General features: G+C 48.0%; 1 protein-coding gene across 2 annotated transcripts in view; it reads right to left on the reverse strand.

The window, feature by feature from the left end:
• Window positions 1-5,500, reverse strand: part of LOC144695704 (hepatic and glial cell adhesion molecule-like) — a 34,059-nt gene extending 28,559 nt beyond the window's left edge. For both annotated transcript variants that reach the window (XM_078566660.1, XM_078566661.1), the window contains exons 1-2: window positions 5,049-5,500; window positions 78-392 (exon numbers count right to left, since the gene is read on the reverse strand). In XM_078566660.1, the coding sequence (XP_078422786.1) occupies window positions 78-392; window positions 5,049-5,145 (412 nt within the window). In that variant the 5' untranslated portion in view covers window positions 5,146-5,500. The remainder of the gene's footprint in view (window positions 1-77; window positions 393-5,048) is intronic.
• Between the last annotated feature and the right edge of the window lie 7,977 nt (window positions 5,501-13,477).

Below are 13,477 nucleotides of genomic sequence, written 5' to 3' on the forward strand. Positions count from 1 at the left end.
TAGATCATAAGTAGGAAATGGTTCATCAGCTGAAATGTTCACCACTTTCAATGTGGTGAAGTATTGAAAGCACTTACCGATGAGTTTCAAATCTGTACTCCATTTCCAATTTTCATCTGCAATGATGGTATAAAGCCCTTGGTCACTGGATTTTAAATTGTTTACCATCAGAGACCCATTGAATGTATTAAATTGCAAGCGTGATTTGAAGTGTTCATTTGGTTCCTCTTTCTGGTAATCTCGGTGACCTGGTGCATAATCCAGAATATTTACAGGGTTTCCATTGCTGCCATTGAATGTCCATATAACATTACTATTGCTGAGATTATCGCTGCATTCAGGATCCAGTAAAACTGATGAACCAATGACACCAAACACTTCATTCCTTCCAGCTGATTAAGATAAAAGAGCAAATGTAATCGGTTAGACTGTAGCACTACAACACTAACATGTAATTTCAAAATTTATGAAGGAAAGCAGCAACAAATGTGATAGAGAAACAACTCTCCCACCCCTCACTGCACTGAACAGGGCAAAGCAATGGCACATCTCTCTCTCTCTCACACACACTCCCTCCCTCCCTCTCACCCCCACAGTAAGGAGGCAGGGTAGCAGAGGGAAGGGTAAGGAAAGAGGCTGCATAGAGACAGCGGTCCCTAATGCCTCACCTGTGAACACATATGCTGTCCCTTCCAGAGGAGATCCAAGCCCAGGCAAAGAGGGTAAACCTATTGCTTTGGATAGGGAATGGTTTGGGAGGTAGGTAACAGAGTAAGAATAATGGGCATGTCCTTAAATTGGAAGGATATAACAGTGGTATCATCCACCAGGGATCTGTATAACTTGACAACCATTATTCCAAGTTCACTGATGGCAATAAGTTGGATGGCACAGCAAATAGTGTAGAGCAAAGCGGGAAGTTGTAACAGGATTTTGTTATTAAAGATTAAATAAGTGGCCAAAACTGTGGCAGGTGGAGTTCAGTGTGGGGAAGTGAGAGGTCATCTTCACTGGACCTCAGGAAGATTGGAGTACAGAGTATTTTCAAAATGGTGAGAAGCTACGAAGTATGGATGAGCTGAGAGACTTAGGCATCCAAGTACAGAAATCACTAAAAACCAGTGGACAGGTGCAAGAAGAATTAAAAAGGATTGTTAGTGCTTAGCTTAAGAGAACTGAAATACAAAGGCTGGAAGTTACATTACAGATGTTTACAGCTCCAGTTTGACCCTATCCACAGAACTGCAATCTATTCTGAGTCCTGCACCTAAGGAAGGATAAAACAGCCTTGGATGCAGCACAGATTCCGCAGAGTGATACCAGGTCTAAATTATGAGGGTAACTGATGGGTTGCATAGACTCGACCTGTATTTACCTGAACATAGAAGACTAAGGAATGATCTAATAGTTGTGTTTACAATGATTAAAAGAATTGATAGTTTCTCCCTATCTATCCTATTTCCTCTGGTAGGACAGTTCATAACCAGAGGGCAAACCATTGAATTGGATCCAGGCCGCTAAGGGGTGATGTCAGGAAACACCTCTTCACAAGAAGGCTAGTGGAAATCTAGTACTTTCCCCTCCCAAAAAAGGCTGTTAAAACTCAAGATCAATTGAAAACTTCAAAACTGCGATTGACAGATTTCATTAGGCAAGAGTATTAATGGTGAGGGAACCAAGGCAGGTAGATGGAGTTAAGGTTCGGATCAGTCATGGTCTAACTGAATAGTGGGAACAAGTGTTCTCATTTGGGAATGGTCTCCCCCTGTTACCTTGTGCTTCCTTGCGATCAAATACTTCCATGGCACCACCCTCCTCATCTCTAACCTCCTCTAACTCTAACTTCCTCCAAGTCTATCGCTTTGAAAACACCAACTTTCCTCTAATTCTAGCCTCTTGCATATGCTGAATTCTTCACTGTCAACATCCTAGGGGTTACCATTGACCGGAAACTGAACTGGAACAGTCATACAAATACCGTGGCTACAAGACAGGTTGAAAGCTGCGAATTCTGCAGCGAGTAACTCACCTCCTAACTCGGAAAAGACTGTCCACCATCTGCAAGGCACAAGGCAGGAGTGTGATGGAATAATCTGCCCTTGCCTAGATGAGTGCAGCTCCCACAACACTCAAGAAGCTCGACACCACCCAGGACAAAGCAGTCTGCTTAACTGTCACCCATCCACCACATTAAACATTCACTCACTGCGTTACCGACACACAGTGGCAGCAGTGTGTACCATCTACAAGATACACTCCCGCAACTCCCCAGATAGCACCTTCCAAACTCGTGACCTCTACCACCTGGAAGGGCAAGAGCAGCAGATGCATGGGAACACCACCACCTGCAAGTTCCCTTCCAAGCCACACACCATCCTGACTTGGAATTATATCGCCATTCTTACACTGTTGCTGGGTCAAAATCCTGGAACTTCCTCCCTGACAGCATTGTTGGTGCTCCTACACCACATGGACTGCAGCGGTTCAAGAAGGTGGCTTACCACCACCTTCTCAAGGGCAATACGGGATGGGCAATAAATGCTGGCCTAGCTAGTGACACTCAAATCCCATAAATGAAAACAATTTTAAAAATCCTTCCCCTACCATTAGCAGCTGTAATTTCCTGGGTTCCAAGCTCTGAAATTCTCCATAAACCTCTCTACCTCCTGTACGAGAACACTTGAACACTACCTATTTCACCAAGTCTGTTTTAATATCTCCTTTTGTGGCTCAGTGTTAAATTCTGTTTGATAAGGATCACATGAAGCACCATGTGAGGTTTTAACATGATAAGGTGCTGTACGGATGCAAGTAGTTGTTGAGGGGAAGGTAGAAGTGAAATGTTCTAGCTCTGCAAACCTTTACATCCTGGAGGAGCCTGTCCGCATGCCCTCCCTATTTTCATGTCGGGGGGGCGGAAGTGGACTGGAGGTGGGCCTGCCACCTTCACAGACATGTTCAAGGTGGCTACAGAGGCAGGCGCATGGCAAGGTCAGCAGGTTAGAAGTCCCGCCTCTATTTACTGGGGCATTGGCCCAGTTTAATTTGTGGTTGTCAGGCCTTTAAACCCTTAAGCCAGCCCCCATGCCATGCCATATCTCCCATTCCCTCTCTGTGCCCCCTCATATTCCCATGCCCTTTCCATGCCCACTCACCCAGTATGCACTAAGTACACAACCAATGAGCTATATAACAACATTGGCAAGTCTTTGAGATCCTCATGAAATGAAAAAAAAAACAGCTACTCAAAAATCCCCTTGAAAAGCATTGCCCTTCCTACCTTCTCAATCAAACATGGGAAATTCCCATTGAGGAAACTATGAATCTTTTCCAAACGAATACACAAGACACTGAAATGCTTCAAGTTTTTACAATATATTAAAACTGTCCATCAAACAAAGCTAGCAATAGCGATGCAAACAGCCCCCTGCTGGGCTGAGTCCATTATTCATTTTGGAACTCAGCCAAGCATTCATAAGAAGGTCACCTGGCATCTTTATCAACAGAAGCAGACTGAACATCTGTTTTTTCCAGATGGACTCATTATAAATTCTTAGCTGAGCTCCAGGAACCACTACCCCATGAGGGGCTGTGGACACATTTGCAAAGGGGGCTGCTAGCTTTGGTTGATTGAAAGTTTTATTACCTTGTACTAACGTAATCTTTCTTTGAAGTAGGTTTTCAATGCCCGTGTGTATATTTGGACAAGGTTAAGTATTTCTTCAATGGGAATTTCACTGGCTGTGGTTGAATAAATGTTTTATGAGAAGGGGGCATTTTTTTTCCCCGCAAAAGGCATGTTGAATGCCTCATTATTTATTTGGGCCCTGACTCCAAGCTGGGGTTCCCACAAGGTTCATGGCTGCTCTGAGGAGCCGTGTGCCTCATCTCCTGGAAAAGCTAGCTCATCTCCGTCTAAATTGCAGGGAGGGTTTTAAATGCACACAGATAAAAAAACAAAAACACACACACACACACACACAAAGAGCCACATAAGGACATAAAAGGGCAGATGGCCAAAAGCTTAGGCAAAGAGGTAGGTTTAGGGAGTGTCTTAAAGGAGAAAAGTGAGAGGTGCAGGAAGGATCAGCCATCAGTGATTCAAATCAGGGATGTACAAGAGTCTGGAATCGGATCAGAGCAGATACCTCGGAGGGTTGCGGGGCTGGAGGAGATTATAGAGATAGGGAATGGTGGGGCCTTGGAGGGATTAGAAAACAAGGGTGAGAATTTTAAAATCAAGGTATTGCATGGCTGGCAGCCCACGTAAGTCAGAGAGTACAGGGGTGACAGGGGAACAGGACTTGGTACATCTAAGGACACGGACAGCAGAGCATTGGATGCCCTCGGTGCTGACAGTAGCTGGAATGAGAGAGACCAGGCAGGGGTCTTTTGAAATAGGCAAATCTGGAGGCTACAAAGACATGAATGAGGATTTCAGCAGCAGATGAACAAGAGGCGGAGACCGAGTCAGGCGATGTTACAGAGGCGGAAATCGGCGGTGTCAGTGATGGAGTGACTGAGAGGTCAGGAGTTCCTCTCAGGGTCAAGCATTACACCAAGGGCGCAAACAGCCTACTTCAGTCACAGGCTGTTGCCGGGGGGAGAGAGAGGAAATTTCTACTCATCCATTCTGGATAAGCAGTCTGACAATTTAGCAACAGTGGAGGAGTGAAGAGAGGCAGAGCTGGGTGTCCTGAGCATACGTGTAAAAACTAACTTTGTGCTTCGGATGGTGTTGCACGCCAAGGGGGCGGGGCAGTAAAATCCCCCAGCTGCTGGGGAATTTCCAACCCAAGTTAAAGAGAAAGTGGCGCAAACCTTACTTGATACACATGCCAGGCGGCTTATTAACTCTTGGTGTAACAGCCGCATCTAGAAAGCTAGAATATCCCAGCAAAAAATTCCTCTGCTCTGCTGTGTCTCTCTGCAGAGGGATGTGACCAACTCCCGGGACCCGGCTCACCTTCCCGACCCACCTTCCGCCCCCAGCCCCGCTTTCCCAGGCTCTGCCTCTGCCTCTTTCCCACCCCCAGTCAGTTCCTCACCAACTTCACCGAGGGACCAGATGCTGAGGTGGTCGAGAAGCTGCATGAGGAGGAGGGCGGCGAAGGGCAGAACGGAAAGAGGGAATCGGTACTTCATCCAGCCAAACGAATCCGCTAAAAAAAATCTTAAAAGGCAGGGTTCACCGGGGCACGGTGCCAGGCGCTTTAAAATCTTTCAATCCAACCACTTCTGTGCAGAGCGAGTCTCGAACCAACTCTTTAAATCCTCTTCAGCTCCCTTTGGCCTGGATCAGGAAACAACAGCTGCAACACAACATTCAGGAAACACTTCCGTGGTTTGACAGCGCCCTGTGTAATTTTCTAAGCCTTCCGAATAAATAATTCCAGAGCCAAGATGATCGGATTGGCAGCTGAATTGCTCCAGTGAGGTTGTTGGGTTGAAAGCTGCACACAATGGAGGAGTCAGGAAAAACAACAAACACACTCACACATCCCGGACTCCGGCTACGACAAAGCAAGGGGAGGAGCTTTTCTGATTCGTTCGTGAGATGTGGGCGTCAACTTTTTTTTTGAAAAATATACTTTATTCATAAATTATTTGGAAGAACATTACAACACATTTCAAAATGGCCAACACAAAAAGTGTAATCATGTTCAACTGTTACACATGGATCACGAGGTGCTTCAATACAATCACTGAATAATACAGACATTTCAATATGGTCATTACAGACAGTCAGACAGTGCAATGGTATTGAAGTTATCAACATACATCATGTTGCACTCTGAGGTGCTTCAATACAATTATTGATGCAGTGGAAGACCAACAAGTTTTGGGCAGACCAAAGAGCGTCTTTCACCGAGTAGATGATCCACCAGCTGCAGTTGATATTTGTCTCGGTGTGTGTCCCTGGGAACAGCCCGTAGAGCATAGAGTCCTTTGTCACAGCACTGCTCGGGATGAACCTCGACAAAAACCACTGTATCTCTGTCCAGATCTTCTTTGCAATGGCAAATTCCACAAGAAGGTGAACAACGGTCTCTTCCCCACCACAGCCATCTCGAAGGCAAGGTGCAGAGCAGGTGAGACTCCAGGCATGCTAGAAGGATCTGAGGGGGAGGGCCTTTCTCACCACCAGCCAAGCTACATCTTGGTGCTTGTTGGAAAGTTCTGGCGATGAGGCATTCTGCCAAATGACTTTGACAGTCTGCTCGGGGAACCTTCCCACATGATCTACCATCTCCTTTTCCCGCAGTACCTCTAAGATGTTACATGCCGACCACTGCCTGATGGACTTGTGGTCAAAGGTGTTTCTCTGCATAAATTTTTCCATGAGGGACAGGTGGTACAGCATGGTTCAACTACTTGGAGCGTTCTGCGGCAGCGTGGCCAGACCCATCCTTCGCAAGACCGGGGATAGGTAGAACCTCAGCACATAGTGACACTTGGCGTTTGCATACTGAGGGTCTACGCACAGCTTAATGCACCCACACACAAAGGTTGGCATCAGGATGAGGGCGATGTTGGGCACCTTTTTTTCCCCCTTTATCTAGACGCTTGTACATCGCGTCCCTGCAGACATGATCCATTTTCAACCTCCAGGTAAAGCAAAAGATGGCTCGGGTGATCGCCATCGCGCAGGAGTGAGGAATGGGCCAGACCTGTGCCACATACATCAATAGCGAGAGTGCTTCACACCTGATGACCAGGTTCTTACCCGCAATGGAGAGGGAGCGTCGTTCACACATGTCCAGTTTTCTTTCCACCAGAGACACTCGCTCCTTCCAGTTTCTAACCCATGCCCCCCTGAAACAAATCCCCAGCACCTTCAGGCCGTCTAACCTGACGGTGAAGGGGACAAAGGATCAGTCAGCCCAGTTCCCAAAGAACATGGCCTCACTCTTCCCACAATTTACCTTGGCTCCCCAGGCCAGTTCAAACTGGTCGCAGATTTTTATCAGTCTGCGCACCGACAGCAGATCCGAGCAGAAGATAGCGACATCGTCCATGTACAGGGAGGCTTTGACCTGAGTGCCTCCACTGCCTGGGATCATCACTCCTCTTATACCCGGATCCTTCCTGATGGACTCAGCAAAGGGGTCCATGCAACGCACAAACAGAACAGGAGAGAGAGGGCACCCCTGCCTGACTCCAGATTTAATTGGAAAGCTATCTGATTCCCACCCATGGATCAAGAGTGCACTACTGATATTAGTGTAGAGAAGTTTGATCCAGTTGCAGATCTAAACCCCAATTTGGACAGCACATCCACCATGTAGGTGTGCGATATTCTTTCAAAGGCCTTCTCCTGATCCAGGCTGATGAGGCAGGTGTCCACATCCCTGTCCTGCACATAGGCAAACGTATCCCTGAGTAGCACAAGGCTGTCAGAGATCTTCCTGCTGGGCACAGCGCAAGACTGGTCAGGATGGGTCACCAACTCCAGAGCAGACGTGACCCGATTGGCGATGACCTTGGACAGAATCTTATAGTCCACATTCAACAGTGAATTGGGTCACCAATTTCTAATTTCCTCCCTTTCCCCCTTCTGCTTGTAAATGTGGGATTTGATGCCTTTTCTCATGGATTCTGACATGCTGCCGGCCAGGAGCATACTCTCGTACACTTCTAGCAGGTCTGGGCCGATCCAGTCCCACAGAGCCGAATACAACTCAGCCAGCAAGCCGCCGCTTCCAGGAGTCTTACTCCTCTTGAAGGACTTGAGGGCCTTAGTCAGTTCATCAGAAGTTAGCGGTTTGTCCAGGCTCTCCTGTGTACTGTCGTCTAAGACCTCCATGATAGAGGACAGAAAGGACTGGGAGGCCGTTCTGTCTGTGGGCTTCACGTCATACAATCTGGCATAAAAGGATTTGCTGATCCTCAAAATGTCAGACTGTGATGACTTTACTGGGCTGTCTTCTTCCTTCAGGCTGCTGATCACAGAGCTCTCTTCTTGTACCTTTTGGAAGAAGAAATATGAGCATGTCTCATCCTGCTCCACGGAGCGGACTCTGGAATGGAAGAGGATCTTGGAGGCCTTCGATGCAAAGAGCGAGGCTTGCTGGCTCTTTACCTCTTGGAGTTTCTCCTTGATATCGACCCCCATCGACCACAGCCAGAGCAGGGTTCTGCATGTTTTTCTGGAGTCGGGACATTTCCCTCTGTTCCTTTCTAGCTTTCTGGACATCTTTGAAGATGAAAAACCTCTTGATGTTTTCCTTTATCGCTTCCCACCAGTGTGTCAGGGACTCAAAGAGGGGTTTCATGGTTCTCCAACCTTTGTAATCCCTCTTGAGTTCCTCAAAGTTCTCTGGGGTCAGTGATTGCACATCAGCTTCCATGTCCTCCTGCCAACCCTCTGGTCTTCCTGCAAATGACAGTCAGCCAGTAGGAGGCAGTGGTCAGAGAAGAACACCGGCTTGACATCGGTGGATCTGACTGCGAATGCACGGGACACAAACAGGAAGTCTATCCTGGAACGGATGGACCCGTCTGGCCTCAACCAAGTGTATCTACGCTGCGCTCTGTCTGCAGGGTTGCTGAAGGCGTTGTGCAGCTTGGCATCCTTAACTGTTTTCATCAGGGATCTGGACGTAGCGCCCAATTTGCTGTCGGTTCTGCCAGATCGTCCAGCCGCGTCGATGATGCAGTTGAAGTCACCGCCCAGAATGACCGTCCTGGAGGTTGCCAGCAGCAGTGGGAGCTGCTGAAAGAACGCCAACTGCTCGCCCTTTTGTGCTGGGGCGAACACGTTAATTAACAGGAGCGGAGCATTCTTGTACATTACGTCTGCTACAAGGAGGTGCCCGCCCACCACCTCCTTAACCTCAGAGACGGTGAAGTTGCCTCCCCGCAGCAGAATACCTAGGCCAGAGGAACGAGAGTCATTTCCTCCCGACTAGATCGATGGCCCATGGGACCACCATCGTGACCATTGCCTGTAGGAGCTGAGGTGCGGTATCGCACACTCCTGTAGAAACAGCAGGTCAGGTTTGACCTTGGCAAGGTAATCCAAGGTTGCAACACATCGTGTAATAGATTTAATGCTATGCACATTTATTGGTACAATCTTTATCCCCATTTTAAAGCATTTAGTCGCTTAACAAACCTGTTGTCTTTGAGAGTTCCAGACCTTTGGCCTGCTCCTGCATACCCATAGTGTTCACAAATTGCCTCACTTTGGATGGGCTGAGGAAACTGTCCTGAACCACCCCATTGGAGATGTTCCGCTCAGGTGGCATCTGAGGGTTCATGCAAGGAGCGAGGTTTGAATTGTTCTCTGTTGGAGAAGCCTCTCCGATCCTCTCCCCCTCTGGGACGTTGCCACTCCCGGCTTCCCAGAGCTGGGGTGCACTGAGCGCTTCACTGCTCCCAGATTTCTGAGGCTGGGGTGTGAAGGCCTCTTCAATTTGTGGGCAAAGTTGGGGTGTGCTGGTCTCCTCATTGTGTCCAATGTTCTGGAGCTAGGGTGTTTCGTCCTCCAACTCCTTAGAGCTTTGCCGTTTCTTTTGTATGTACCACCCTTACCCTTCTTCGTCCAAAGAGCAGCTGCCCTTGTCATCCGTGTCGGATGGGAGACGCCTCTTGCCATTTGTCTGGGAAGTGGCTTGGTCCCTTCTTAGCCCCTTCTTCTTTTTGGCTCTCTTCACCAGCTGCCACTCCCCCTGCTGATTTTCCCCTGCATCCTCCTCCATTGATTCGCTCTGCTGAGGAGTGGGAGGTTCAGGGGGCAGTGCAGTCATTTGGCTGTCTGCTGCCTCAATCTTTTCCTTCATCTTGTCTCGCTGTGTCCTCCTTTGTCCCACTGTTCTCATTGAAGGCCTTGGTCGTTGGAGGGTTGCAAGTGTCCTTGGTAGTAGTGACACTAAGCATTTCATCTGCTTCCCCTCGTTGGTTTTGGCTGCCTGTGCATAAGTGAGGCAGCATTTGGGGCAGGTCCTGTAGAGGTGGCCTGCCTCGCCACACAGGTTGCAGCACTTAGTCTGTTTTGAGTCCTTTGTCTGATGCCCTCCCTTCTTGCAATTCTTGCAAATGATGGCGCTGCAATTCGTCGCCGCACGAGTGACAAAGTTTGGGCTGCCCAACGTAGATAAAGTAGCCATGGCTACCCCCGATAGCGAAGCTGGAAGGAGGGTGGAGGATGGCTCCTTTACCATCCGCCTTGAGCATGACCTTGACCTGGCGCTTGCAGGTCCAAATTCTGAAGGTATCTTTAACCTTGATGCAGCTCCCAACCTTGTCGACGTACCTGGCAACTTCCTCGGCAGGGACGTGGGGATTGTAGAGGTGCACAGTCTTCACCCGGTCCCGTTGCAACAGCAGAGCAAAGAGTGGCTCCACCGTCAGCATCCTCATCAGCGGCTGGTCTCTCTTCTCCTTGAAGTCCTTCAGGAACTGTACGGAGGTAGCAACATTCTTGAAGGTCACATCAAAGTACCCAACGCTGGGGAAATCCTGCAGGCAGTAGATCTCCACGGCTTCAAATCTACATGACGTCAAAAGGATTCTCTTAATGAAGAAGGCACGATCCATGGGTGTTCCTCCTTCACTGTCCTTCACCGCCGCCCTAATGGTGTTACGTACCCCTTGGTTTGGGGCTCGACTGGTTATAGCCATCGCTTGACTCCACTTGATCTTAGCCAAAAGGCTAGACCAACATTCATTACCCACCTGCCTATCATGGTCAGAGAGCAGGGTCAACCACATTACTGTGGGTCTGGAGTTACAGCACAGTGGTTTTCCTGAACCAGACGGGTTTTTAACAACAATCAATAATGGTTTCATGGTCACCATTGGACTTATAATTCCAGATATTTATTGAATTACCTGACATGGTGGAAGTCAAACCTAGGTCCCCCTGAGTATTACTCTGGGTGTCAGGATTACCAATCCAGTGACAATACCACTATACCATCACCGCGCTCCCCACCAACCCCCCCACCACCCCCCACTCCGCCCGACCCATGACTAACAATTGTTTACCACAGATTCATAACTGGACCTAAACATTGAGTTGAGTGTTCTGCATCTGCTTTAGTAATGACAGCATCACCAATTAATATCCATATTCTGCCAACATTTATATGGGTAGTGCCAGTTAAACCTAATGCTTTCGGTTTATGTCAACCCAGTTGTTAAAACATAAAAAGACAATGGTTTTCATGAAATTTTGAAAGTTAGATGTAGGCATGTGCAAGTCCCTGCCTCTTTCGTTATGACAGCTTTCCCATCACTAAGACATCTAGTTCCACCTCTGTCACATTACTAACTCAACTATGCCTCAATCTGTAAATGGCAAAAGAAGCAATAGCGATATGAGATAAAAAAAAACCTTTTTTAATGCAGTGATTGGTAAGGATAAGAATGCACTGCCTGAGAGTTTGGCGGAGGCAGGTTCAATCGAGGCATTCACAAGGGAAATAAGTAATTATCTGAAAAGGAAGAATGTGAAGGGTCACGGGGAGGAGGCAGGAGAATGGCACCAAGGGAGTTGCCCATTCGGAGAGCCTCCACAGACACAATGAGCGAACTGACCCCCTTCGACGCTCCAACAATCCCATGATTCTGCGGCCGGGATTTTCCGGCCCCATCGTGACAGGACACGCTGCGGGAGATTCGCGGGAGAGACCATCAACTTTCGGCAGGACCGGATGATCCCGACTGCAGGCAGGGCCAGAAATTCCTGCCCTGTCAATTTATCAGCTGAAATCCTCATCGGTGTCTTTTCTGATGCTGCTGGACTTCACTATTTCAACACGTTCCTGACTGGCCTCCCATATTCTATCCTCCTTAAGCTGAACCTTATCCAAAACTCTGCTGCCCAGTTCTAATTTGCACCAAATTCCATTCCGCTCCGCATTCTCTCAACCTTCTCTGCTCTAGTGAAAACAGCCCCGCACTCTCCATTCTATACATGCAACTGAAATCCTTTATCCCTGGAACCATTCTTGTAAATCTTTTCTTGGACCCTCTCTTAAAAAAAGTGCCCAGAAAGGGACATAATTCTCCAGTTGAGACTAAATGTTAAGGACTAAAACCTCACACTGTATATTTTGTGAATAAAATATCATATAGAGATATGCTTATTGCTATCTCTAAAAATTTATAACTGGACAAAGTGAATCTATGCCTGCCTGTGACCTCCGAACAAAAGGACGTAACTGGCAGTATCAGGGAAACTCACACATTGTTATCTCTAAAGATCCATTTATGACACCCTGTGGGCTGCACAGCCCAAATTCAAAGAGAGCCGTTCAAAGGCCATCTGCATTTCATAATCCAGGCTGGCCAGCAGGAGTCTGCCTCCCTGCTGCAAGTCAAGTGAAACAATATCTATTTTCTCCGTAGTCACTCTACCATAAAATCTTTTCTCTATCCCAGTCTTTACTGTCTGAGTGTGGAGTAACATTGCAACCCTGCTTTCACGTTTTGTGTGTGCAAACTAAACTAACCCTTTGTGTTCATCCTATCTTGAGTTTGCCGTGGAACGTTAGTGGAAAATCAGTTCGCACCAAAATCGAGGGGGTTGGGAAATATGCCACCGCTTTTCAAGAGGGAAACAAATCAAAGCACTTTACTGTTTATGGACAGGTGGTGAGAGGAGAAACTAGTGCTGTTTAGATTAAGCCCCCTTCCTGTACGTAACACTGAAGCAGACAAATATGCATCATGGCTTCTTTCCTTTTGTACACTATGGGCAGGATTTTTCGCTTGGTGTGTGGACGGGCCCGACACGCCCAAGGATGAAATAGCACGCGATGATGTCAGGCGAGCATCCCGACATCATCATGCACTCGCGCGATATTTCGGTCAGCAGGCGAGCGCGCCCGCCGACAATTAAGGTGCCTATTAAAGCCATTAATGTATGAATTAACTTAGATTTTTCGCTGGCCGGCCGAAGGTACAGTTGGCGGGCGGGCGAATCGGCCAGGCGGCCTTTGCATTTTTCCAAAAACCTCATCCACAAGCGGGCTGAGATTTCCGATATTAATTTAAAATAAAATAAAAACGTTTGGACAGAATTTTGGTAATCCATATGTTCATGTGAGGGAGTTTGAAGTGTGGACATTTTTTTCTGGATTTCCAAATCTTTATTTCAGGGTTTAAAATTCTTCAGCTCCCTGAGGCAGCTCTTTGCCTTCAAGGGAGCTTTCACTCCGCGCTCCCCTGTGCCCACGCAGACTTCAGCGCTCGCCCTCCTCCCGTGCCTGCCCGCCCCACCCTGGCAAATCTGAGCCTTTCAGCGCGCCTTTCACGCTGGCTTCGCGCTAATTGGCCAGCCAGCGTGAAATTGCGTTTGGGGGCCGATGGCTGGCAGCGGGAGGTTTCCCAGCCGGTGGACCTGCCCACCGCATCCCCCCGGCAACCTCAACATTCTGCCCTATGTCTCACATGCCCTTTTAAGCCACTTTGTGAACCCGCCCTGCCAGCTTCAATGATTTATGCGCATATACTGGAATTGAGATGC

The sequence above is a fragment of the Cetorhinus maximus genome, chromosome 21 (genome assembly GCF_964194155.1).
Source record: "Cetorhinus maximus chromosome 21, sCetMax3.hap1.1, whole genome shotgun sequence".
NCBI lineage: Eukaryota > Metazoa > Chordata > Chondrichthyes > Lamniformes > Cetorhinidae > Cetorhinus > Cetorhinus maximus.